Genomic DNA, 27952 nt, shown 5'->3' with positions numbered 1-27952 from the left:
TTAAATTTGTACTGATTTATAAACTCACTTTTACAGCGTAACTGTTACACTTACTCAGGGATCGAAACGGGAATTTGGGAGCACTGGTCCATTTGGACCAGTGCTTCTCATGCCCCTTTTCCACCAAATCAGTTCCAGGGCTGGTTCGGAGCCAGTGCTTAGTTTGGAACCGGGTTTTCTGTTTCCACTCACAAAGAACTGGCTCTGGGGCCAGAAAAACCGGTTCCAGGCTAGCACCAACACTCTGCTGGGCCAGAGGAAAGAACCGCTTATGTCAGCGGGGGGGCGGAGTTGTTAAGCCCAACAACAATTGAGGTATTTCACCTGACGTCACAGGGTCACGTGACACCCCGGTGTCCACCATTTTGGACGGCAAGCTAGCTAATGTCAACAACAGTAGCTGGTATGTTACTGTAGCAATATTTACGTTCAGTCATTTGGATGACTGTTAAAACCTTTCAGTCTCAAGTTTTTCCTTTACTGGATTTACTAGCTTACTGAGCTAGCGCGCGATGGCTCCCGGCTCGGCCGAGCGCGCTAGCTCAGTAAACTAGTAAATACAGTAAAGGAAAAACTTGAGACTGAAAGGTTTTAACAGTCATCCAAATGACTGAACGTAAACATTGCTACAGTAACATACCAGCTACGATGTTGTTGACATTAGCTAGTGCTAACAGCTAGTTGCTAATACACTGCTACAACTACACCGACCCTAATAATACAGTTCTTGCTCATTGCCTGGTAACAGCAAATTTATAACGGGTCATGTCTCAACAGACTAAGAAGTTATTTCAATGACATTTAATAACATTTTGTTTATTCTGAGGACCGAAAGTAAATGAAAATGTGAACAAACCTTAGCTGTAATAAGATGGCGACCACCGGCTCCAGGGACGACCCGCTGATGTAGGCATGTTACCCAGCCTGACACAAAATATTTGTAGGCATCCAAACTCTTATACGCTTTCAGATCAATACCTGTGTATGGCGATGGGTTTTTAACGACATAGGTATACAGATCATGTGGGCCGAAGTCAGGTAAAGACGAGGGCTTCGTGTACTTCCGTACGTCAGTGAACAATCCTGGTGGAAGCAGGTAAACGTCGTTCTCTAAGCCTGCTAACCTCAATTTTTGCAAATACCTCTCCCTCTGCTCGCCCTGTAAATGCCCTACGTCGCTGGATAGTGAAGGTGTTTTCTGCATCTCGCTCCTTTTTCTTTTATGTTTTTCGTTTGTCGCCTTCCTCGCATTCAAACTGATTCGAGCCGTGCCATCCAAAATGGTAGCATCACATGACTTGGTCACGTGAGTGAAATACCTCAATAACAAGACCGTGAAAGGTCGCCATTTTTTTTTTTTTTAAAGATATTTTTTGGGCTTTTTGCACCTTTATTGGATAGGACAGTGTAGAGACAGGAAATGAGCGGGAGAGAGAGAGATGGGGAGGGATCGGGAAATGACCTCGGGCCGGAATCGAACCTGGGTCGCCCGGATTTATGGTATGGCGCCTTATCCACCTGAGCCACGACGCCCCCAAGGTCGCCATTTTTAAGCGACGAGAAGCAGCAGCTGTACAAACGCGAAGTCGTCCATTATTATTACTATTGTTGTTGTCGCTGCTGCTTCTTCCGTGTTGTTGTTGCTTCGATATTCGCACCAAGGTTTATGCAAACGTAGCGACGTAACTGACGTATACAGCGATGTAATGACGTGGCTTCCCTTAGCACCGTGAGCTATGGAAAAGCAAACTGGTTCTCAGTTGGCTCGCAAGTTGAACGAGTTGTGAACCAGCCCTGGAACTGATTTGGTGGAAAAGGGGTATCGGAGGTACTGGTCTGAATGGAGTAGCACTGGTCCGTATTTATAATTACAAATTTCAAGCCGATTTTTATATATTTATTCATATAATACAACCATATTATACATGAGTGATCAATTTCAACGGTCTATAAACTTCTTCCTCAGTCATCTCATTATCATCACAATCTTCGAAACGCTCATCCAGATCATCATCATCATCTATCGGGTCATACACCACATCATGCTGCGCCTCCTCGTCATCTTCATCTTCCACCTCCTCATTCTGTCTCTCCTGGGGCTCGACATCTCCTGCCACATACTCCCTCTCATCACCTGCAGGCACTTGAATAAGGGCCACATGCTTGTTGAGCGATATCCATTTGTTTTGATGGCTGTCAGAAATGTCAAGCTAAGGACTTTTAAGGCGTATTCACACCTACGTTGTTTGGTCCGGACCAAACGAACCAAATTTCCCTTGGTCCGGACCTTTTGGGTTGGTCTGAATACAAACCACCAAACTCTGGTCCGGACCAAACAAGCGGACCGAGACTGAGCTGCAAGGTCGGACTCGGTCCGGACCAAAGGAACCCTGGTGCGGACCTTTTGGAGGTGTGAAAACAGACCGGACCTAATCCGACAGTTTTGCTTTTTTGTACCTCGGGAGCTTCCGTCGTTTGTCGAGCATTATGGGAAACAGAGTCTTGACACTCCACCGCAAAGTGCAAACACTGTTTCGGTTGTCAAGGGAACCTTACAACAGTCGTTCAGTCATTCAGACCAGTGGTAGGCTAGACTACAGAGTACAAAAAATGAGTAGGGGGCAAACGTGGGCCGAGGAAGAAACGCGTACCCTTGTGGATATATGGGCAGATGTCCACATATCTGAGCTTTTGGAGAGAGAACACAAAAATGCCGACGTGTTTGCTGTATTCAGTGAGAAAATGAAGGAGAAGGGGTTCATGCGCTCCCCAGAACAATGTCGACTAAAAGTGAAGAAACTCCGTCAGACCTACATTAAAATCAGGGACATTCTTTCAAAAAGTGGCGGTACTAGCGACGCAAAAAAGAAATTCATCTATTATGATGGATAAGGCGAATATCCCGACACATACCTCCTCCGTCTTGCGTGAAGAGCCAGAACTGTCACAACATGATGTGCGCTCATCAGCGCTATCCTCCGTAGCCGCCTTGCCCTTTGTCGTCGTCGTTGATAAATTACTTGTACAACAGCATAGTAATCACACAATTGTGAAAACAGTAAAAACTGGAAAAAACATATAGCTTTGATGACATTAAAAAGAATAACAGCACGGAAAGCCTCCGTGACTACTTTTGAACTTAACGCTTTGTGCGCGTGTCGTCTCTGACTAATAGCTGAACGACCTCAGGGCGCGCGGCTTTGTTGACAGATTTTGGTCCGCTTACTAAAATGTACAGTGTGAAAGCGAACCGCACCAAAATGAAAAAATAAAAAAAACATTTGATTCGGACCAAAGCAAGTGAACTATCGAACTATCCTGGTCTGAATACGCCCTTAAACTTCGCGGGGGTCTAATCTATCTGACCAATAGCGGTTCAAGTTACATTTGTCTTCACGGGCAGCAACGAAAACGAACAGGAAGAAACGAAACTTCGCGCAGCCATGCTGCATGTAGCGGTGTATACTGCGCATGTAAACAATATGGCGGCGCCTGCGTCTATGCCAACTTGACAAATGTCTCACAAAATCTATTGAAATTATCGTAAAAAACGGTAAAATAGACCAAGTTCTGCTTAAAATGGGTGAGAATCGTCGATAGAAACCATCGAGGCAGTGAGTAGTTTGATATATATAAAAAATAGTGTGGCGAGCCAGTCGCCCACTCGGTCGAGTACATGTTGTCACTAGTCGCCCGTACCTTTTCCAACTCGCATTGGCGAGTGGGCGACCGCCCGTTTCGATCCCTGCTTACTTTGTCAAACCGATGCGAGAAAGTGATCGGCTGGAATAGAGTAAAGCTTTGCTTCTAAATAAAACGTGCAATTTGATTGGTTTGGGTCCTTGCTCTTGTCCAATCAGAGTAGCCGACACCTTACGTGGCAGCGCTGTTGCTGGGCACCAAAATGGCGGAAGCCAAACTTAAACATCCTTCGTCTCATCTTGAATTGAAAGTTTGGCTACGTTTTGGATTTCGAGAGGACACGAAGGACGTTGCAACATGCCGCACGTGTTATGTTGATGTGACGTGACGTATAAAAGAGGGTCAACTGCAAACCTCGCAAATCATTTAAAGCCTAAAGGCCAATTTATGCTGACAACCCAGTCCTCGCAGATAGCGTCGCAGACAGCGTCTGCGTAACCCCCCCACCTTCGCAGACGCTCTGCGCGCACCTCCCAAAAATTGTGACCACCGCAGAAGCCTCGCAGACAGCATCGCAGACAAGAGGGCTCTGATTGGTCCACTCTACATCCGCTGTACACGCACTTCCGCTTCCCTACTTTCCCGGTTTGGTTTGTTTTCACGACCGGCATTTTTAAAAACATGAGCGAAGATGGAGCAGCACGAAGAGCGGTTGATCGAGGAAGTGAGGAAGTACGGACATCTATACGACTCCAGTTCTAGTCATTATAAGTAACCAGAGGATAAACACTCCACTAACCACACCCACCAACTACTCCTAGCGATTTCACAACTTCGCGCCCCCTTGCGTTGTGCCGGTGAATAACATCGCGCACGCCTATTACTCCCCGCTCAACAATAAATTACAACTGTCTGCGAAAAGCTATCTGCGAAAGCCTTGTCGCAAGAGCATGCAGAGGCCTTAAGTCACAACCGGACGTACGATTTTTTTTGGCCGTGCAATTTTTGGTGTTTCCCAAATCGCTGCGTTTTTTTTTTTTTTTTTTTTTGTTCGTGGAGAAAGACGCACGTTGGCCGTAAGTTTGTCTTGCAACCTGAAAAAAACGTAAGCGCCTGTAGAGTTTGTTTGACATGACAAAGAACCTCTGCGGCCAGTCTACGGCTCGAAAATCAGCACGTCACACGCGCGCCCTCCGTGCGTTTCTTGCGTTTTTTGCACGTAGACCGGCCGTAGGAGCACGTACGGCCGGTTGTGACCGAGGCTTAAAGCGAAAATGCTACGTGGACGTAAACGAAGGAAGTGCTGCCGAATTGCAAACTGCAAGTGTTAGGAACGGAGTAAAACCAGGTACGCGCGGAGAGTTAAACCTGACCGATCTTGTCAACAGACCAAAAGTGAGTGAAACTAGAACTAAAGCTATTTCGAAGGCTGTTGGCGGCTACCTCGCCTATGATATGCGGCTATACTGTACCGTACAGAACGATGGGTTTAAAAACATGATAAATGTCCTTGAGCCAAGATATTCCATTCCTGTTTGAACTTCTTTTATGAATATGCATAATTATTTTTTTTTTGCGGTCCAAATCCTGCGCTCTGATTGGCTGGCGAGTGGGTCCGTATCCTACAGTACGGACCCCGGTTACAGACCTCTGGCGACTCGCTCGTTCACAACAACAAGCATAGTAGAATTTTTTTTTTTGTCAACATTTATCCTTTTTTTTTTTTAAAATAAGATTTAATTATAAGATTATCAAAAGTCTTATACATTTTTGCCAGCATTTCTCAGGAGAATAGCATTAATTTTACAGCATGGATAGCGATAACGACAGTGTTCACAGCGAAAGCGAGTTTTACTACCCTGAGGAAGAAGAAATAAAAGAAAACATTTCAGGAGAAAGATAAAAACCTGTAACTGTTGCTAACGCCGAGCAAAAACATGTCTGAATCCTGAATGACTCCTATTTGTATAAATAGGCGACTACATAGGCGGCAAAATGTAGTTTTTTTTCCTGCCATGGAAGTGCACTTGTATACCGAGGAGGAAGCAATTTGCATTACAGCCGTGAATGAGGATTCAAAATGGCAGCTCGGCTCGGTTTTCCCTTTCGGGCGCTCTCGTTTTCTGTTAGAATTTGGTAAAGAAAAAATAAATGTATTATTTACCAGCTTAAGGTCGGTCCGTATGGTGAAATACCGTGACCTCGGTCACGGTATTTCACCATACGGACCGACCTTAAGCTGGTAAATAACAGAGTTTGGAGCCAAAGTTACAAAACAGTTTTACATGTTGCTGAGTTCCGACTGTTCCTTGTACTAGTGTACTGACGGAACTGTTCTGAATGTGCGTAAATATGAAATAACTCTCGGAAGAGGAAGGTGTTTGTGACTGACACTCACTGCTCTGTGCTCAGGAAGTCATCAATTCGAGCTGCCAAAATATCCTTATTTGAGCTTTTGTTTTCTCATCTCATCTCATTATCTCTAGCCGCTTTATCCTGTTCTACAGGGTCGCAGGCAAGCTGGAGCCTATCCCAGCTGACTACGGGCAAAAGGCGGGGTACACCCTGGACAAGTCGCCAGGTTATCACAGGGCTGACACATAGACACAGACAACCATTCACACTCACATTCACACCTACGCTCAATTTAGAGTCACCAGTTAACCTAACCTGCATGTCTTTGGACTGTGGGGGAAACCGGAGCACCCGGAGGAAACCCACGCGGACACGGGGAGAACATGCAAACTCCACACAGAAAGGCCCTCGCCGGCCCCGGGGCTCGAACCCGGACCTTCTTGCTGTGAGGCGACAGCGCTAACCACTACACCACCGTGCTGCCCGCTTTTGTTTTGTTTTAAGCATTTTACTCTTACATATCCTGTTCCCTAGTCAGCATTTGGAAAGTTTCCATCTTTCCAGACACATTTCAATGGGATTTAGTTCAATTAAGTTTAAAATCTGAGGTTTGTTTGTCCTTTATATTTAGTTGCAGAATTGAAATGAATCGAATCGAAGGGTCTGAATCGTGAATCGAATCGGTGTCTCAGTGAATCGTTGCAGCCCTGACGTTAAGTGACCTAAAGGAGTTGTGCCTTTTGACATTTTGGGATTTCTGTGAGTTTTATTTTTTCCGTATTTCCATGGCAATCAATTCAGCGTAGGTAAATTTGGATTGGGGTTTCATGTAGGGGACACGTCCTGTCCTGATGACTCTTGTTTATAATGTGACAAGCTGCATTAAAAGAAAAAAAAGAGACTTTTTTCGTTTGTCATTTGGCCTCAGAGTATTGAACCATCACTCGGGCTAAAAATAGTTCCTCGTGTGACTTGCTGATTCTGACCGTGCAGAAGAGCAGCAGTCAAGGTGGAATGTTTGCCGACGTGGTTGAATGCTCGTTTTTCCGTAGTGTGTTACACCAATAATCCAAAAAAAAAAAGAAAGCAGTATAACGATGGTGATTCTGGCAGCCGTTATGACTCGCATATGATCAATATTTGTAGATGAGCGTGTGCAGCAACTTCAGCTTTACTGCTAATGGACTGGCAGCCTCTTAACTGGCCTCAAGCTGTTCAGAATTTTAATTGACTCGCTTTAGCACAACCCACATCTGTGCCTGTTGCTTCAGTTTCACCGAGAGATCTCGGACAGGTCTGAGTGCTGTGTAACGATTTGTGTTTTTGTTGTGCAGTCTCTGAGGAAAGTGGGGAAGGACACGACTGTGCTTCTCATCTGCATCACCGTGTTCCTGTCGTACTTACCCGAGGCAGGCCAGTACTCCAGCTTCTTCCTCTATTTACGACAGGTGAGCGTAGAAGTGATACTTTGCTTTCTGATGTTATTAAGCAAGCCATCTGCTTGAGCTGTAAGCAGTGGAGGAGATTCGCTTTCAAACACATCGAATAAACGTACAGGTTCACTGCAAAAAATGGCCTTTCGAAAATAAGAAATAAAAGATTAAAACGAAGCATATTTGCTTGAATCAGGTGAAAAAAAATCCGCCAATGGAGCTAGTCAAATTTGACTCGGTAAGATTTCTTAAAGCAAGATGAAAAATCTAACCTGTTTTTAGATGAAATAATTCCAAAATAAGAGTGGGGAACTTTATTATGCGAGATCTGATTAACTCAAAATAATCAAAATAGTTCTTATAACAAGATCGTACTTCTTACATTTAGACGTTCAAGTCATTTTTATTAAAAGATTTTTTTTGGGCCTTTTCCACCTTTTATTGGATAGGACGGTGTAGAGACAGGAAATGAGCAGGAGAGAGATTGGGAAATGACCTCGGGTCGGAATCGAACCCGGGTCCATGGATTTATGGTACGGCGCCTTATCTATGGAATCAATTTTGTGCCAAAATGTTCATACAATACTTTTGTCAAAATACAAAAAAAGAAAAAATGTCAATTTTTTTAGACTGGCAAACAAATTATTCGTGTAATCGTGCAAAATATCAGTCTGTTACTCTTCAGAAACCTTTTATTTTTGTTCCGCGTCTTTCTCAGTTTTGTTTGACGTAATTTATTTTGGTTGCGATTCCAGCTTTCTCGTTTGCGCTCCCGGACTTTTTGCTTGCAGTTTTGGCACAAACTTCCCGTGTGGGTGGGCTGTCCAGGAATGCATTCCCATTGGCTAACTTGTGTTTGACTGACAGCTACGCTCAGCCATTCCCTACTCGGATTCTGGCGGACTGTTTGACGAGTGAGCGATCCGTTGACGGTAAACAAGGATCGAGTGGACTTCAGTGGCGACTATGATATTGAATTTACACTTTGTTGAATTAATTTAGTATCATAGTCGCCACTGAAGTCCACTCGATCCTTGTTTACCGTCAATGGATCGGTCACTCGTCAAACAGTCCGCCAGAATCCGAGTAGGGAATGGCTGAGCGGAGCTGTCAGTCAAACACAAGTTAGCCAATGGGAATGCATTCCTGGACAGCCCACCCACACGTGAAGTTTGTGCCAAAACTGCAAGCAAAAAGTCAGGGAGCGCAAACGAGAAAGCTGGAATCGCAACCAAAATAAATTACGTCAAACAAAACTGAGATAGACGTGGAACAAAAATAAAAGGTTTCTGAAGAGTAATAGACTGATATTTTGCACGATTACACGAATAATTTGTTTGCCAGTCTAAAAAAAATTGACTTTTTTTTGTATTTTGATTTGTCGTTTTTGTTTGATATTTCAAAAGTATTGTATGAACATTTTGGCACAAAATTGATTCCATACTTATCCACCTGAGCCAAAGTGGATGACAAAGTCTTAGCAGTAAAAACTGAATTTAAGATAAATATACTAATATTAGGATTGTTAAATTCTACAACTAAGCATTGCTAGCTTAAAAGATTCTCCTTTTGTGGCCTGTAATTAGTAAAATACTCTAGATATGAGACCAGAGACTATCTTGAATCAAGTTGACGACAAGTGTAGCATTGCAACAAGTTTATTTATTTTTTCTCATTTCAACATTCAAACATTAAAACATCTCTTAAGATTCCACTTCCCCAGGACCTCAGGCACCAAAAAAAATTCAAGTCTACGCATTTTGACTTACAGCAGGGATCCCAGACGTCCGCTATTTAGCGGAATTCCGCTATTTTCTAGCGAAAGTGTTTTTTTTTTTTTTTTTTTAAATCTCTTGTATATCCATTAAAAATATGTTTAAGTAAAATGACCAGCAGAATACGTTCTGATTTGGTTTGTTTGTTTAGCGATGTTTTCGTCGGCTTCGTTTGTTCTCGTTGACATTCGGGAACACTCGGAAGTTAAATTGATGTAAATACCGCGAGCAGTGTTGCCAGATTGCGCGGTTCTCCGCCCAGTTGGGGGTTTCAAGTGCATTTTGGCAGGTTTTGAACATATTTTGGGCTGGAAAACGTCAGGAGTATCTGGCAACACTGACCGCGAGACTGTACGCGATAGAACAAGAAAACAATATGGCTGCGCCCATTTGCTAGAAAACATGTTTTAACTCCGTTCGTGCTTTTGTTTCTAATGCGTTGAACTTAATTCAGAGCACTGCAGGAACATCAGAAAAGCAGAAGGAAAGATCAGAGAAACAAAAGCAGAGAAAACTGGAGGAAAGACAGAATGCACCCCAGAAAAGAGCATGAAATTCCTCTGCAGTGAAACCTTTCAAAAAGAGAGGTTTAAATCAAATATCTCCAGTATTTGCTGTACATATGTATATATCTAATATTACCGAATCATTGATTTCTGCTCATATTCATGATTTTTGAAAAATGAATGTGACTAGTTTTGACATTAACTTGAAACAAAAAAAAACAAATGAGATGAACTATGGATACTACTGTTATAACAAAATCAGTGGAATATTTAGGCAAGTATATTCTTCAAAGCTACATTTTCGTCTAATTTTTTATAATTTTTTTTTGCCACTTATGTCATTGATTACAAAATATGGCATCAAATAGATACACATTATGGTTAAATTCTGTTGCTTTTCTATGTTAAATCTATGTAAAAAATGTGTTCTATAGCATCTTTAAATGTTAAAATCTCAACAGCTTCAGGCAGCCCCCTTGACCCCTGCTGATAGTTTCTCATCTCATTATCTCTAGCCGCTTTATCCTGTTCTACAGGGTCGCAGGCAAGCTGGAGCCTATCCCAGCTGACTATGGGCGAGAGGCGGGGTACACCCTGGACAAGTCGCCAGGTCATCACAGGGCTGACACATAGACACAGACAACCATTCACACTCACATTCACACCTACGCTCAATTTAGAGTCACCAGTTAACCTAACCTGCATGTCTTTGGACTGTGGGGGAAACCGGAGCACCCGGAGGAAACCCACGCGGACACGGGGAGAACATGGAAACTCCGCACAGAAAGGCCCTCGCCGGCCACGCGGCTCGAACCCGGACCTTCTTGCTGTGAGGCGACAGCGCTGACCGCTAGCCTACACCACCGTGCCGCCCGGTGATAGTTTCTTACATTCCTCTATTTTTTTCAATTACTGCTGGGATCCCTGTTACAGTGCTTACACAACGCCAAAGCAGCAGTGCATTTTGGGGGCACTGACTATTCATGTGTACGAGGGGTTTACAAGATCAGGCACAAAAACAAACAAAACACTGAACTTAACTCATAGCATTCCAAAAAGCCCTCACTAAAACGCCCTCCACTCACTCATAGCCTTTGTGAAGGCACGTGTCTGGTCTAGAGTCTGTACAGCATCTAGAAGGAGCTCAATCTGAATGACTGAGAAAACAGTCGCAGTAAACTTAGGTGGGGTTTACATTAGACTGTATCAGCGGATCATCAGATTAACGTTTTTAAAACGATTAGTGTGCACACAGCAATGCCAATACACGATTCGCGTGCACACAGCAACGCCAATACATGGATACGCTCGGCTCTGCAGGCATCCTGTGCTCCAAATCACTCCGCCCTGAACAGCGAGCGCCCTCTGGAGGGTGCGCACTCCGGCCCTGCGCAGCTCACAGAGCGCGCGAGTATAGCGCACGAGCAGTGATTCGGGACTGAGCCGCTGTGTGTGTGTGATCTCGGTGCATGTCGGGCATGCGCGTCACTTACCACTTGCAAGTGGAAGGATGGCAAGCCTAAAGACCATCATAACTACACAATGGGCAGTATTTGCATCAGCATTTGCAGTATTTTCATACTTTTATACTCTTTAATGAAAGGTGATACAAGGCGGAAGTCCGCGCCGTTTTTCAGCAGTCGCGTCACATGACCAACGCCAGCGAATCAGGAAGGTGGATGTCACAGTGACGTTGTCCAATGAGACGCCAGCTAGAGCTCAGCACAGCGTATCTGCGTATTCTCAATGTTTACACAGCACCGGACCAGACACGATCTGGATTGAATACGTGGACGCTGGCGGATTCCCGTTTCCCGGCGTTTCCAGGCGTTTTAATGTAAACGGACAGTGCATCCACGAAGAAAACGAGACAGATACGGTCTAATGTAAACTTGGCTTTAGGATCTGTAAGGTGGAGTTGAACTGTAATGAAAGATTCAAAGATTTCAGTAAAGTTCATTTATTCCCGAAACAAGCATACTTTTTTTTCTTGAAACAAGATGAACCGCATTTGGCAAATGTCCAAAATGTACTTACTTGTTTTTAAAAAAACTTGTTTTATTTTCAAAGGTGCTCCAAATAAGACTTTTTCAAGACATTTTGTCTATACAAGATTTTCAAGATGGACTGTCTAAAAACTAGCCTTTCTAGCTAAATGAGGTGGGCAATTATGTCTTCTAATAAGGGTGGCTAGATGTTTTGACTTGAAAATAGACAAATAAACTTCCTAAGATTTTTTGCAGTGTTTAATCAAGGCTTCGACTTCTCTCACTTTCAGACGTGCATGTGTTGGAGAACATCATCACTGTATTTTCCAAAAGAATGATACTCAGCAGAATGTTGCTGCTATACATAGGGACAAGGAGAGATTTTATATAATATATCTTGCGTCAGCCAATCAACAGGCCAGATAGGATAGGCTGCAACAGCAGAAAACCAAATCACGTTTCACTCCCGTCAGTGAAGAACAGGACTCTGAGGCTACAGCGAGCACATGTTCACCCAAACTAGACCAGTGAGGACTAGAAAAAGAACAGGTGGCGTTTTTCCAATCTTCAGCAAATCGGAGCAGAACCCAAGAGCAGCCGTCTGGTCGTGTGCTTGGTCTTGCAGCTCGCCCACCTTGAGGTTCACCATGTTGTGTATTCTAACAATGCTTTTCTGTTCTCCACGGATGTAAAGAGTGGTTGTTTAACGCAGCATAACGCGTGTTTCCGAGGTGTCTTTCTACCTGTGCTTTTATTTTATTTTTGTTAGAATGTTAATACTGGGACATATGACGGCATATTAGGGCCATTGTAGGTTTAAAAAAAAAAAATTATGGAGCTGGAGGAGGGGGTAATATTCCTAACATATATAAACTCAGAACTCCTCACTGATGAAATTTTATGAGAGAAAAAAAAGATCTGAAATAGTAAAGTCACAGATTGACGAGGGGAGGAGGGGGAAAGGGTCGCAGGTTGACGAGGGGAGGAGTGGGAAAGGGTCGCAGGTTGAGGAGGGGGAAGGGTCGCAGGTTGAGGAGGGGGAAGGGTCGCAGGTTGAGGAGGGGGAAGGGTCGCAGGTTGAGGAGGGGGAAGGGTCGCAGGTTGAGGAGGGGGAAGGGTCGCAGGTTGAGGAGGGGGAAGGGTCGCAGGTTGAGGAGGGGGAAGGGTCGCAGGTTGAGGAGGGGGAAGGGTCGCAGGTTGACGAGGGGAGGAGGGGGAAAGGGTCGCAGGTTGAGGAGGGGGAAGGGTCGCAGGTTGAGGAGGGGAGGAGGGTCGCAGGTTGAGGAGGGGAGGAGGGTCGCAGGTTGAGGAGGGGAGGAGGGGGAAAGGGTCGCAGGTTGAGGAGGGGAGGAGGGGAAAGGGTCGCAGGTTGACGAGGGGAGGAGGGGGAAAGGGTCGCAGGTTGACGAGGGGGAAAGGGTCGCAGGTTGACGAGGGGGAAAGGGTCGCAGGTTGACGAGGGGGAAAGGGTCGCAGGTTGACGAGGGGGAAAGGGTCGCAGGTTGACGAGGGGGAAAGGGTCGCAGGTTGACGAGGGGGAAAGGGTCGCAGGTTGACGAGGGGGAAAGGGTCGCAGGTTGACGAGGGGGAAAGGGTCGCAGGTTGAGGAGGGGGAAGGGTCGCAGGTTGAGGAGGGGGAAGGGTCGCAGGTTGAGGAGGGGAGGAGGGGGAAAGGGTCGCAGGTTGAGGAGGGGAGGAGGGGGAAAGGGTCGCAGGTTGAGGAGGGGAGGAGGGGGAAAGGGTCGCAGGTTGACGAGGGGGAAAGGGTCGCAGGTTGACGAGGGGGAAAGGGTCGCAGGTTGACGAGGGGGAAAGGGTCGCAGGTTGACGAGGGGGAAAGGGTCGCAGGTTGACGAGGGGGAAAGGGTCGCAGGTTGACGAGGGGGAAAGGGTCGCAGGTTGACGAGGGGGAAAGGGTCGCAGGTTGACGAGGGGGAAAGGGTCGCAGGTTGACGAGAATCAAAATTTGAAATAGTTGGGTCGCAGGTTGACGAGGGGGAAAGGGTCGCAGGTTGACGAGGGGGAAAGGGTCGCAGGTTGACGAGGGGGAAAGGGTCGCAGGTTGACGAGAATCAAAATTTGAAATAGTTGGGTGTGTGTCGGGGGGGAGGGGTTGTCAAAGGAAGCACAGCGACTACAAATACTGCATTTCCTATAACACTCAGCTGAACTGTTTTTCAAAGAAAGAGATTTGGGCAGGTGGGAAGAATCCACGCACTGAAAGTAACAGGAAACTGCTGTCGCACAAGAATTTTACATTTATAAACGGCCAAAACAAAAAAGGGGACAGATTTAAAAAAAAAAAAAAAAAAAAGCTGTGCAGTTCATCTCCTGTTGCATTCAAGAAGCGCAACAATCACGTGCCTCTCGGCTGCAGTGCATTCTGGGAAATGTAGTTGAAAATCTCTTGGCGCTTAATTCCCTATAACTCTCGGCTCAGGTGGTGGTGATCCAACCTCGGAAAGTGAAGTGATCTGGTTCCTTGGGGAAGAAAAAAAAGACAAAGCACTTCTTTTTATAAGAGTTTTGTTTCTTGTGAATTTGTGACTTTTTTTTGGAACACGAGAATTACTTTAATGATCTGTACTGCTTTAATTCTCTCTACAGACCTTCATATTTTTCATACAGCACATTGATGAGCCTTTCACTAAAACCTTGCTGACTCGGTATTGTGTGAGAGAGAGAGAGAGAGAGGTCTACATCTGACACTTTCTGTAGAGCTACAGGAGCACGTGTCCTTGCAATTAAATAACTGATTGCTTCAGTTATTGCCTTCGACCGGTTTTTAGTGTGGGTTAGCAAGCTCAGAAAGAAACCGTTCTCTCTCTCTCACACACACACACACACACACACACACACACACACACACACACACGTGCTTGCTTGTACGAATCAAGCGGCGTCTATCGATTTTTCAATGGCAGTATAGATTTTTTTTTTTTTTTTACACCAGGTTGAATGGGATCTAGGCTTGTAAACCGAAGCATCCGTCTCCGTAATTTAAATAGAGTTTTCTTTGCACGTCTCGGATCTGATGGGAAAAATTAATTGTCAAAAGGAATTCATTTGGTTTTGTCCCCATCAAACACTGATGCAGCTTTGCGTCTCTCCGTCTCTCTGTTTTTCTATCACAGGTCATTAACTTCTCACCCGCTACAATCGCTGTGTTCATCGGAGTGGTCGGGATCCTGTCCATCGTAGCCCAGGTACAGACACACTTTTTTTTTTTTTTTTTTTTTTTTTTTTTAATAATCTGCACTGCTTAATTGAATTGTGTTCACTGATGGCTGAGTATTTGCAGAAGGTAAACTTTGACTCGGTGAGCAAACAGAAGCCATTTTTACACGATTGGAGCGTCCGTAGAGCTGAGTCATGGCACACAGGCGGAAATGTATTCGAATACGCAGATTTGGGAACACCATGCCTTTAGAAGAACACCGTTCAGTCATTCGAGATCTGCCGAAGCGTGGATCTAAATGAAGTGACCTTGACACTGGCAATGAAACAAACTGACAGAGTGGTATTTAAGTTGCGCCGATAAATGCATGCACCTGCATTCCAGCGGAACACATTAATATTAAAGCACATCATCTTGCATCACGAAACTTTTTTTTTTTCCTTCCGAGCGCAGCATAAAACTGAACCTGCGAAACAAATTCATAATTTTATTAAACGTCGGTGTCTTGCAAGCCTTACACAAAGTGTCGCAGTGTTCAATATAGCTGACTTATGACCTCGTGAAATGTTTCCTTCTCAAATGACAGTGCCTTGCATAGGTATTCACCCCCTTTTTTGACTTTCATATTGCGTGGGGTTACAACTTGGAACTGAATTAAACTTAATTGGCATTACAGTGACTTCTAATCTAACGGCATTGATGACTTTCCTGGATTTTTGTCAAACAGGATTGCACGACTCATCCATCCATTATCCGTAACCGCTTATCCTGTACAGGATCGCGGGCAAGCTGGAGCCTATTTTTTTCCTCCCCACTGTAATAGTATTGCCTGTTTTGTGTAGATTCATAACACAAAATGCCCATCAGGTCCATTTCAGTTCCAGGTTGTTAAAGGAAAACTGAAGGCGAATTTTTATTATCAAAATTCTATTTCTTTCATTTTATTAAATATAGGAATGCATTTTTGATCGCTATTTTGTCGCTGCTATAGCAAGTTATGAGTGTTTGAAATACACTGTAATATATCAGTCCATATGTGGCAGATCACAGAATCCAGGGACACATGTCGGCCCGGGGGCATTTTGAGTTATTGACAGATTCAGAAAGTAGAGTTTCTAAGCTTTCCAATGATGCCTTCCATGTGGAGATCTGACAATATTTGAAGAATGTGTGGCCTTTTGAAAGTGTATACTTCTTAAAACAGAAAAGGGAGAAAATCGCCCTCAAAGTTTTCCATCTCAGCTACTCTGGGTGTAGGGCGGGCACATAATGCTGCTCATTTGCATGACATTAATGAAAGCCCTACCCCCTACGAGCTAGCACGATACTACTTTCATGTAAACAAAGATCACCACGTCAATTTTCCTTCCATGCAAAGTATGCCCAACACAATTATGAAGTACAAAAATAAGTCCTAAAGTATACTTTAACGTTTTGTGGTTGAAAAATTACTCACACCGTAAGAAAGAAAGATAGCATGATGATGACACAACTAACACAACACTAGTTTCATGTAAAGCCTCGGTCACAACTGGCCGTATGTGCTCCTACAGCCGGTCAACATGCAAAAAACGCAAGAAACGCACGAGAGCGCGCGTGTGAAAAGCACGAGAGCGCGCATGTGATGTGCTGATTTTCGAGCCGCAGACCAGCCACAGAGGTTCTTTGTCATGTCAAACAAACTCTACGGGCGCTTACGTTTTTTTCAGGTTGCAAGACAAACTTACGGCCAACGCGCGTCTTTCTCCATGAACAAAAAAAAAAACGCAGCAATTTGGGAAACGCCAAAAATCACACGGCCAAAAAATCGTACGTCCGGTTGTGACCTAGGCTTAACCAAACCACAAAACTCTCCATTACATGCAAAAATAACCACACAGCCTTAGATTAATAAACTTACCCCATCAGAAAGAGAAACGGCGCCTTGCACACATCAATGCCTCCGATGGAATGTAGTCCTAGAACGGTCCGTGTATCATCCGATCATTCAAGTATTCCATTCAATCTGGAAAACGAGGTTGCGGTTTTTTTTGCTAGAAATGGTGATCTCCGATGTAAATACCGTGTGTCTGTTTGCTTCGCGGTGTGTCGGCTCCTCTGCGCTCTGTTTAGTAACTCATTCCATAGTGAAATCACACTCCTGTATGCAGCTAAGTAGCCATGCGCTCAGCTCGTATCATACAACTGATTCGCGAAAAAAAAAAAAAAAAAGACTTAAATCATCATGTGAATGGCCCATATGGTAATTTACCCACACCCCCCAGCAGGCTACAGTCCTGACAAAAACGAGACAATTTGCAACAAAAAATGTATGCTTTTCCAACAAAACAATCTATTATCTGAAATACTGATTGCATTCTTCAAGATCTCAACTTGCAGATGATGGAAAAAAACAATCACAAATTTCGAAAAAAAAATGCTTCTTTTGCGATCATCTCGGATTCGTTTCGGCCGACATGTGTCCCTGGATTCGGTGAGGGGTCACATACGTCAAAGCAATGGCCGTAAACGAGATTCGTTGAGATCTGTGTGAGACATCGTAGGACGGAAGTAAAACGTACAGCGGAAATCAAAGCGACCAACATCTGCCAACGTCGTCAAGACGCACGCGCCCTCTTTCGAATGCTGATGTAATCAAGCCGGAAGTTTTGTTTGTTTTGATAGCAATCGGGAAAGTTTGAAAAAAGTAGGCAGTAATCGCCATTTAAACTCGTTTTTGTGCAATACTTCGTTTGGAAAAGAGTTTTCAAAATGGCAGCGCTGACACTTCACGTTTCGAAGACTCGCACAAGTCTTGTGAAGATCGTGCGGATAAGCGACGCCTGCCGTGGACCAAACGAACTACGGTCAACATGGATAAAAACCAAATAAGCCGATAAGTCTAATATTTAATTGCAATTAGTTGCCGATACGAGTCACGATATAAGGTTACTAAAACCGAAAACATCATTGAATAACACGTTAATTAAGAAATAAAGCAAGTTTAAAAACGACTTCAGTTCTCCTTTAACAGTACAAAATGAGGAAAAACTTCAAGGGGGTGAATATTTTATGCCCAGCACATTAGTGTTCACATGTATTAGCCTCTTTGATGCATGCTAAATCCAAACGTATTTTAACATATGAGGGAGACTAGTTCTAAATCTGTAACCTCCTCAGTAATGGATAAATAATGATATATTTTTTTTCAGTCATATCTCCAGAGAGAATATTAACACCGAGCAAAACACCTGGGAGCTTCCATGATGCGCTAAACTGTCGTTTGTGCTTGACCTCCTGACAGACACTTTTTCTGACGCTGCTAATGAGAACCATTGGGAACAAGAACACGGTTCTGCTTGGCCTCGGATTCCAGATCCTCCAGCTGGCGTGGTACGGCTTTGGATCTGCACCATGGTGAGTCACACGCTGTCCAAGGCCATCGGCTTGAGGCTTGCTTAAACGAGAAAACATGACTGGAATTAAATAACGTTTATCATTGGCTGACAGGATAATCCTTGATGATATCTCTCTGAAATCAGATTGGAGTCCATTCTGGAAGAACACACTGAATCCTTTTTATAATTATTCGTCACACACCCTGTAGCATCGACGTTTTTTTTTAAAGGGGAAATATTTTTCATTGCTTGTGCACATATCAGGATCTTGATCCGATGCCATTTCGCCCAATCGTTGAGACATTTTGTCCAAAGCCTTTTTCAGACGCGCTAGCAATTATTTTGTATGTGGTGACGATATGTGCGACAAGTTCGAGATATAAACAAACCATGATTCATTTAAGGGAGTGCGTTAAGCAGGTTTATGACTGCGTCTTCCCGCTATGGAAGCCGCGAGAGGCCCTTCATATAATCCTTTTTTTTATTCACCTTGTTATCCCAAGATAACGACATAATTAATTCAGGATCTCGAGAAAACAACACAACTAATTCGAGATCTCGAGAAAACAACACAACTAATTCGAGATCTCGAGAAAACAAAACCGTTATTCCGAGATAATGACATAATTAATTCAGGATCTCGAGAAAACAACACAACTAATTCGAGATCTCGAGAAAACAAAACCGTTATTCCGAGATAACGACATAATTAATTCAGGATCTCGAGAAAACAACACCACTAATTCGAGATCTCGAGAAAACAAAACAATTATTCCGAGATAACGACATAATTAATTCAGGATCTCGAGAAAACAACACCACTAATTCGAGATCTCGAGAAAACAAAACAATTATTCCGAGATAACGACATAATTAATTCAGGATCTCGAGAAAACAACACCACTAATTCGAGATCTCGAGAAAACAAAACCGTTATTCCGAGATAACGACATAATTAATTCAGGATCTCGAGAAAACAACACAACTAATTCGAGATCTCGAGAAAACAAAACAGTTATTCCGAGATAACGACATAATTAATTCAGGATCTCGAGAAAACAACACCACTAATTCGAGATCTCGAGAAAACAAAACAGTTATTCCGAGATAACGACATAATTAATTCAGGATCTCGAGAAAACAACACCACTAATTCGAGATCTCGAGAAAACAAAACCGTTATTCTGAGATAACGACATAATTAATTCAGGATCTCGAGAAAACAACACAACTAATTCGAGATCTCGAGAAAACAAAACCGTTATTCCGAGATAACGTCATAATTAATTCAGGATCTCGAGAAAACAACACAACTAATTCGAGATCTTGAGAAAACAAAACCGTTATTCCGAGATAACGACATAATTAATTCAGGATCTCGAGAAAACAACACCACTAATTCGAGATCTCGAGAAAACAAAACAATTATTCCGAGATAACGACATAATTAATTCAGGATCTCGAGAAAACAACACCACTAATTCGAGATCTCGAGAAAACAAAACCGTTATTCTGAGATAACGACATAATTAATTCAGGATCTCGAGAAAACAACACCACTAATTCGAGATCTCGAGAAAACAACACCACTAATTCGAGATCTCGAGAAAACAAAACCGTTATTCTGAGATAACGACATAATTAATTCAGGATCTCGAGAAAACAACACAACTAATTCGAGATCTCGAGAAAACAAAACCGTTATTCCGAGATAACGTCATAATTAATTCAGGATCTCGAGAAAACAACACAACTAATTCGAGATCTTGAGAAAACAAAACCGTTATTCCGAGATAACGACATAATTAATTCAGGATCTCGAGAAAACAACACCACTAATTCGAGATCTCGAGAAAACAAAACAATTATTCCGAGATAACGACATAATTAATTCAGGATCTCGAGAAAACAACACAACTAATTTGAGATCTCGAGAAAACAACACCACTAATTCGAGATCTTGAGAAAACAAAACAGTTATTCCGAGATAACGACATAATTAATTCAGGATCTCGAGAAAACAACACCACTAATTCGAGATCTCGAGAAAACAAAAGTGTTATTCCGAGATAACGACATAATTAATTCAGGATCTCGAGAAAACAACACCACTAATTCGAGATCTCGAGAAAACAAAACAGTTATTCCGAGATAACGACATAATTAATTCAGGATCTCGAGAAAACAACACAACTAATTTGAGATCTCGAGAAAACAACACAACTAATTCGAGATCTCGAGAAGAAAACACAACTAATTTGAGATCTCGAGAAAACAGCTGAGATTTCTAGCAAAGCTGCGCCCCCTTCATGCAATCTCTCCCTGTATCAACCCCTGATCAAAATATTGCCTTATTAGGTGATCGATTATTCCAGACATTCTAATGACCAAAGTTGCGTCTATACAGAATGAGAAATAGCCCCAAAGCCAGCATATCACAAGTCTCTTGGCGCACCTGAATGAACCATTTCTCAGCTGTTTACTCGAGATCATGAGATAATTTTGTTTTCTCGAGATCACGGAATAATTGTTTTGTTTTCTCGAGATCCTGAATTAATTATGTCGTTATCTCAGAATAACAAGGTGAATAAAAAAAAAAAAGGATTATATGAAGGGCCTCTCTCGGCTTCCGTACCCCGCAATAAATGGAAATAATTTTTGTAAAGCAAACGAGTGCCATAGTACGAGTGCTTCGACTCAAAAGAGCGGTGTAAGGGGCGTAAACAAGTAGACCTTTACCATTACAGGCTGCTGTCCGAGCTTTGAGTCCAGTGAAGATGTTTAAATCATCATATAGCCAGTCTTAATAAGGCGCGCGCAGTCCGGAGCGCGCCCGAGAGTCCTGTGCGAGGAAGGAGCTTTTGTCGAATATTTCGTGGATTTTACATGAATACTAGATAGGTTCCTATCGTTTTGAAACACCCTCGCTGAGAAAGGCGAGTCTGAGGGCGATCTTTACTCGCCATTAGATTACACAACTCGCATTTGGCAGGTGGTTAAACTACACACTGCAAAAAATGTGTTTTGCTTCGGTCAAATTCTGTTGAGAATTCCTCTTTTTTTTCAAACAAACAAATATCTGAAATATAAAATAATCGATAGGGCATATAAAAAGGCTTTGGACGAAACGTCTTAACTTTTGGACGAAGCGTCCTGTATCCCACACATATCTGGGTATCTGGAATGCCTACGAAGCCACAAACTCTCAAATAATACAGCCCCGTCAGTTTCTTTTGGGCTCCTATTGCAGAAAACCTGTCCTTCAACAAGCTGTTCAGATTTGGTTCCGCTTTCTATGTCGCGAGCTCATTAGAATGATCCCGCCCCCTCATCTGAGTATCTGATACCCCTTTTCCAGGGCTGGTTCGGGGCCAGTGCTGGTGCTGGTTCACAACTCGTTCAACTTGCGAGCCAGCTGAGAACCAGTTTGCTTTTCCATCGCTCACGGTGCTAAGAGAAGCCACGTCATTACGTCGCTGTATACGTCAGTTACGTCGCTACGTTTGCATAAACCTTGGCGCGAATATCGAAGCAAAAACAACACGGAAGAAGCAGCAGCAACAACAGCAACAATAATAATAATGGATGACTTCGCGTTTGTACAGCTGCTGCTTCTCGTCGCTTAAAAATGGCGACCTTTCGAGGTCTTGCTATTGTTTTTGGTCTTAACAACTCCGCCCCCCCCGCTGACGTAAGCGGTTCTTTCCTCGGGCCCAGCAGAGTGTTGGTGCTAGCCTGGAACCAGTCTTTCTGGCCCCAGAGCCAGTTCTTTGTCAGTGGAAACAGAAAACCCGGTTCCAAACTAAGCACTGGCCCCGAACCAGCCCTGGAACTGATTTGGTGGAAAAGGGGCATGAGAGGCTTTTGGCTTTAGAACTGCCTTTGTGAATGAATATTCATGAAGAAAGTGCTACCTGATTTGCTGACCAAAGAGGGGGTGGGGTGTGCAGTGGCTCGTTATCATTTATAGGAACAGACGGTTCCTCAAATCAGCCATTTTGAACAGGGCTGTTTAGACTGGTTGAGAATGGAGCTGTGGTGCTTTTATCCTTGTAGTATTTTGACCAAAACATGTCACAGACACATGTTATTTACCAGCTGGGAGGTCTGTAGGGTGAAATACCGTGACCGAGGTCTTGAAAGTAGAGGGCCTCGGTCAGTACTCAAGGCCGAGGTCACGGCATTTCACCTTACGGACCGACCTTAAGCTGGTAAATAATATTTTTTCGTTAACAAATTCTAACAGAAAACGAGAGTGCCTGAAAGGGAAAACCGAGCTGCGCCGCCATTTTGAATCCTCATTCACGGCTGTAATGCAAATTGCTTCCTCCTCGGTATACAAGTGCACTTCCATGGCAGGAAAAAAACTACATTTTGCCACCTATGTAGTCCCCTATTTATACAAATAGGAGTCATTCAGCCATGTTTTTGCTCGGCGTTAGCAGCAGTTACAGGTTTTTATCTTTCTCCTGAAATGTTTTCTTTTATTTCTTCTTCCTCAGGGTAGTAAAACTCGCTTTCACTGTGGACACTGTCGTTATCGCTATCCATGCTGTAAAATTAATGCTATTCTCCTGAGAAATGCTGGCAAAAAATGTATAAGATTTTTGATAATCTTATAATTAAATCTTATTTAAAAAAAAAAGGATAAATGTTGACAAAAAAATTCTACTATGCATGTTGTTGTGAACGAGCGAGTCGCCAGAGGTCTGTAACCGGGGTCCGTACTGTAGGGTACGGACCCACTCGCCAGCCAATCAGAGCGCAGGATTTGGACCGTGAAAAAAAAAAAAAATTATTACACATATTCATAAAAGAAGTTCAAACAGGAATGGAATATCTTGGCTCAAGGACATTTATCATGTTTTTAAACCCATCGTTCTGTACGGTACAGTATAGCCGCATATCATAGGCGAGGTAGCCGCCAACAGCCTTCGAAATAGCTTTAGTTCTAGTTTCACTCACTTTTGGTCTGTTGACAAGATCGGTCAGGTTTAACTCTCCGCGCGTACCTGGTTTTACTCCGTTCCTAACACTTGCAGTTTGCAATTCACTTTCTCCTGAAATGTTTTCTTTTATTTCTTCTTCCTCAGGGTAGTAAAACTCGCTTTCGCTGCGAACACTGCCGTTATCGCTATCCATGCTGTAAAATTAATGCTATTCTCCTGAGAAATGCGAAAATAAATGTTGACAAAAATTGCTACTATGTTTGTTGTTGTGAACGAGCGAGTCGCCAGAGGTCCGTAACCAGGGTCCGTATCGTAGGATACGGACCCGCTCGCCAGCCAATCAGAGCGCAGGATTTGATGGAAACTGGACCGCATTTAAAAAAAAAAAAAAATTTCATTAAGACCTCAGGGATCTGTGTGAACGTGCGGGAAATGGGTACAATATGTCACCTCTAACTGAGTGTGTTTATATGCATGTTTATGTCTATAGTTTTTGACAACAGCGACCCTGATGCTGTAAACGCCTCTGTGATTTTTGTTATTACTATTTCGCTGTAAGGCTGGCTGGAACCGGTTTGTGTGTGTTCTGTGCTCCTCTGTGTTTAAACACCGAGTAAAGGTTGTGTATTTGGAGTGTGAAGGGCACCGTACCCTTTCTGTGCCTGACGCTTTTGTGTGGAACCGTGTAGGATGATGTGGGCAGCCGGAGCCGTGGCAGCCATGTCCAGCATCACCTTTCCTGCAGTGAGTGCACTCGTATCTCGCAGCGCTGATCCAGATCAACAAGGTGAGTCCACGATGCTGGTTAGACTGATGATTTAAATTAAAAAAAAAACCTAGCACATTTTGTATTGCATCATAGCTGTGAATGGAATAAAATGGAGCCTGAGGAACTTGCGAGTGTATTGACTAAGCTACACCTTGCTTTTCCTTCAGGGCTAGTGCAAGGAATGATCACCGGCATCCGAGGCCTGTGTAACGGCCTGGGTCCAGCGCTCTACGGCTTCATCTTCTTCCTTTTCGATGTCGAGCTGAGCGGACTTGCGCCGATCCAGACTGACTACAACATCCCTCTTCCGACTCCCAGTGAGGTCAGTATTCTCCAGACGTTCAAAAATTCAGAACTCTCGCACGTTTTTTGTTTGGAAAACGTTAACCACAAACACCTTGAAAAGGAGCACACGGATTTGAAGTGCCAATTTAGGATATCAAGGCACCACCAAAATTGCGTACTTGTATAAAAAAAAAAAAAAAGGTAGGCATGTAACGGTGTATCGTATGATGATAATGATAAATCATGATACAAACTTTATGACGATTCAAATCAATCGTGATGATTATCAGGCTGCGTAATCTTAGTTTTTTTCCTGACTGTAATTTTGTTGTTTAGACAGCAGTGGGCGTTTATATAACGGGAATGCACATGACTTCACTGGATGCGGAAGTAACACAGCTCTAAGGATACAAAGATGCGCACAAAACAGATCTAAAATGGGAAAGAGCTGTTGGACGATTGGATTGACTGCACAAATAGATTTAATAAGAGATTACGGCTTTTTTTTTTTTTTTTACAGAGTGCTGAAAGTGAAAGAAAAGAGAAGCAAATGGAGGGTAGTATAAATGTTTTATTAAGAAAAGGTCGATTTGTTTTTAATGTTTTCATTTGTAATAAAAGGAATATTAGTTAATAGGCTATTATATTTTCCTCCAACCTTTACATGTTTGTAAACAATCAGTTGGTTATTAAAATTAAAGGTTTATTTTTATTTTTGAATAAAATTTCCGTTTGTTTGTTTGTTCCAGAAAAAGAATCGTGAATCAAATCGAATCATGAATTGGGTGAATTGTTACATGCCTAGTGTGTGATAATATCGTTAGATGTTCTGTTTGAGAGTTCATAGAGGTGGACAAGTCAAAAACGCATTAAAGGTGCCGTCAGCGATTCTAATCCAACACGCTTTTTGGTCAAATTCAGGAAATATCTCCTCATGGTCCACTAGCTATCTGTTCTTTGCGTGCACTGAAAAACAAACAAACGAACAAACAATCTGGTTTTCGGAAACAGCCCTGGCGCTGTAAATGGGGAAACAACAACAAACTCACTCAGTCCTCTTCTGGGCCTAGTGGTCCTTGAGGCGTTAAGGCCAATTTATGCTGACAACGCAGTCCTCGCGGATGGCGTCGCAGATGGCGTCTGCGTAGCCGCCCCCCCCCCCCCCCCCCCCCCCCACCTTCGCAGACGCTCTGCGCGCACCTCCCAAAAATTGTGACCACCTCAGAAGCCTCGCAGACAAGAGGGCTCTGATTGGTCCACTCTACATCCGCTGTACACGCACTTCCGCTTCCCTACTTTCCCGGTTTGGTTTGTTTTCACGACCGGCATTTTTAAAAACACGAGCGAAGATGGAGCAGCACGAAGAGCGGTTGATTGAGGAAGTACGTACATCTATACGCTAGTCATTATAAGTAACCGGAGGATAAACACTCCACTCACCACACCCACCAACTACTCCTAGCGACTTCGCGCCCCCTTGCGTTGTGGCGGTGAATAACATCGCGCACGCCTATTACTCCCCGCTCAACGATAAATTACAACTGTCTGCGAAAAGCTATCTGCGAAAGCCTTGTCGCAAGAGCATGCAGAGGCCCTTAGGAAGAGTGCTCTCCATCTTGCCCTGTCCGAGGCAATACTTGGGGCTGTATCCAGAGTCAGTCCTCTCTCTTTTAGGTCTCGTTCTATTGTTCTTCGCCAGGTCTCTTTGGGGCGGCCTCGGTTTCTTTTTCCAACTGGCATCCACTTTAATGCACTCCTTGTTATTGAGTTGGGAGTCATTCGACATGCGTGGCCAAGCCAGGTCCATCTGCGGGCTGCAATAGTTTTCACCAGGGGCGCCACTCCTGTTCTGCTGTGAAGGTCCTCATTTGAAATGGTGTTCGGCCAAAAGATCCCCAATATGCGTCTTAGGCATTTATTTTGGAAGACTTCAAGTTTGTGTCTGATAGTAGCTGTGGCTTTCCAGCACTCTGCTCCATACAGTAAAACACTTTGCACATTGCTCTTGTACATCTTAATTTTTGTGGATTGAGGTGTCTCTTCAGAGTGGGCCGAGCATTGCAAAGGTTCGATTTGCTTTGCTAATCCGTGTATTTATTTCTTTAGTACGGTCCCCATCAGACGTTACCACGCTGCCTAGGTATGTGAACTCTTTCACATGTACAAACTGCTTGCCATTCAAACTAACCGGGTCTTTTGTAGCAGTTCTGTTTCTAAGTACTTGTGTTTTCTTTTCATTTATCCGTAGCCCTATGGTACCAGCAGTTATGTGGAGTCTTCTTGTCTTCTCTTGTACACGACGGTGTAAATGTGCTAGTAGTCCTAAGTCGTTAGCATAATCTAATGCCGCTTTTCCACTACCAACGCGGCTGAGTCGGGCTGAGCCGTGCCGTGCTGAGTTGGGCTGAGTCGAGCTGAGCGGGGCTGTTGGAGTTGCATTTCGACTACAACCGCGCTGAACCATGCTGACTGGAAGTGGGTGGACACATTGGGTGGAGTTAGCGAAAGTGGGTGGACGTCACGTGATGTCGTTAGACGGCGCAAACAGTGACATCAGTGAGATTTTAAAGTGCCATTCCACCATTGGATGTACCGTATTTATCCTAATAAACGCGCCCGGGCGCGATGCAAAACATGAAGGGGGAGCGTCAATTTCGACCCTTAAATGACAAAAATCGAACATGACAAAATCATCGGAATTTAAAACATATTTATTTTGAAACACATGAAAATACAGTTATATGTCCAAAAAGTCAATTAAACAATGTCCAGCTCGCTTATAAGGATAACATTGGTAAGTAAACTATTTGTAGTGACGTCACAATTCACGTCATCGTCGATGTTTATGAGCTCACAAAACAAAATGTCGTCCTCAAAACGATCCTTCACCGCTAGTTTTAAGTTAAAGGTTGTAGAACTGGCAGAGCAGAAAGGCAAACATTTGGCTGCAAAAACATTTAATGTTCACCGTAAACGTGTACAAGAGTGGTGCAAACAAAAGGTACGTCTCCACCCGTATTGATATCCGCAGCAGAGTGAATGTCCGTATTTTATACTGTCCATGTTTACTAACGCGATTTCCGGTAAAAAAAAATCAGCGGTGAAATTGAACGTCTCTGTTGTGGTTTGTTGGATTTAAAGTTTGTTAAATGAAGAAAATGGTTGGTAAATACTATTCTAGCTCTGAAAATCGTGGAGGCGCGTCAAATAGGGAGGGCGCTTCTATAAGGATAAATACGGTATTCTTTGGCATAAAATACAATATATTTTATGACAACATGACTAGACAGAGAAATCTTTTAGCTTCAAAATGATATATCAAACACAATTTTTTGACAACGACAAGTATATTAATTTTGCGACCAAAGTCACCTACCCTTTTAATTTCCGCGCGGTAGTGAAACGTGATGTCATCGGCAGGTTCCCCTTCTTGTGTACCACGTGTCGGTCTATTTTTAGACCAGGAAACCCCCAAAGTGAGAGAGTCATTTCTCCTCGTATATGGGGGCCAAAAAAATTGCGAAAAATTGAGTTAATCTTTCAGTTAGCTAGATTTATTGGTATTAGCTAGATTTATTGGTATTATTTTTATCGCGTTCTATCCGCCATTGCTGATAATATGTGCCACGTCACACGTCACGTGGTACACAAGAAAGGGAACCTGCCGATGACATCACGCGTGGAAATTAAAAGGG

General features: G+C 43.5%; 1 protein-coding gene across 2 annotated transcripts in view; it reads left to right on the top strand.

The window, feature by feature from the left end:
* Positions 1 to 27952, top strand: part of mfsd14ba (major facilitator superfamily domain containing 14Ba) — a 47506-nt gene that overhangs the window by 9620 nt on the left and 9934 nt on the right. The window contains exons 7-12 of one of the 2 annotated variants that reach the window (XM_060908152.1): positions 7332 to 7445; positions 14834 to 14905; positions 18161 to 18273; positions 23893 to 23990; positions 24140 to 24294; positions 24594 to 24700. In XM_060908152.1, the coding sequence (XP_060764135.1) occupies positions 7332 to 7445; positions 14834 to 14905; positions 18161 to 18273; positions 23893 to 23990; positions 24140 to 24294; positions 24594 to 24662 (621 nt within the window). In that variant the 3' untranslated portion in view covers positions 24663 to 24700. Of the gene's footprint in view, positions 1 to 7331; positions 7446 to 14833; positions 14906 to 18160; positions 18274 to 23892; positions 23991 to 24139; positions 24295 to 24593; positions 24701 to 27952 lie in introns of those variants that run through there. The other variant, XM_060908151.1, reaches the window with a different exon arrangement.

The sequence above is a fragment of the Neoarius graeffei genome, chromosome 25, assembly GCF_027579695.1.
Source record: "Neoarius graeffei isolate fNeoGra1 chromosome 25, fNeoGra1.pri, whole genome shotgun sequence".
NCBI lineage: Eukaryota > Metazoa > Chordata > Actinopteri > Siluriformes > Ariidae > Neoarius > Neoarius graeffei.
This window is presented reverse-complemented; position numbering and strand designations above follow the sequence as displayed.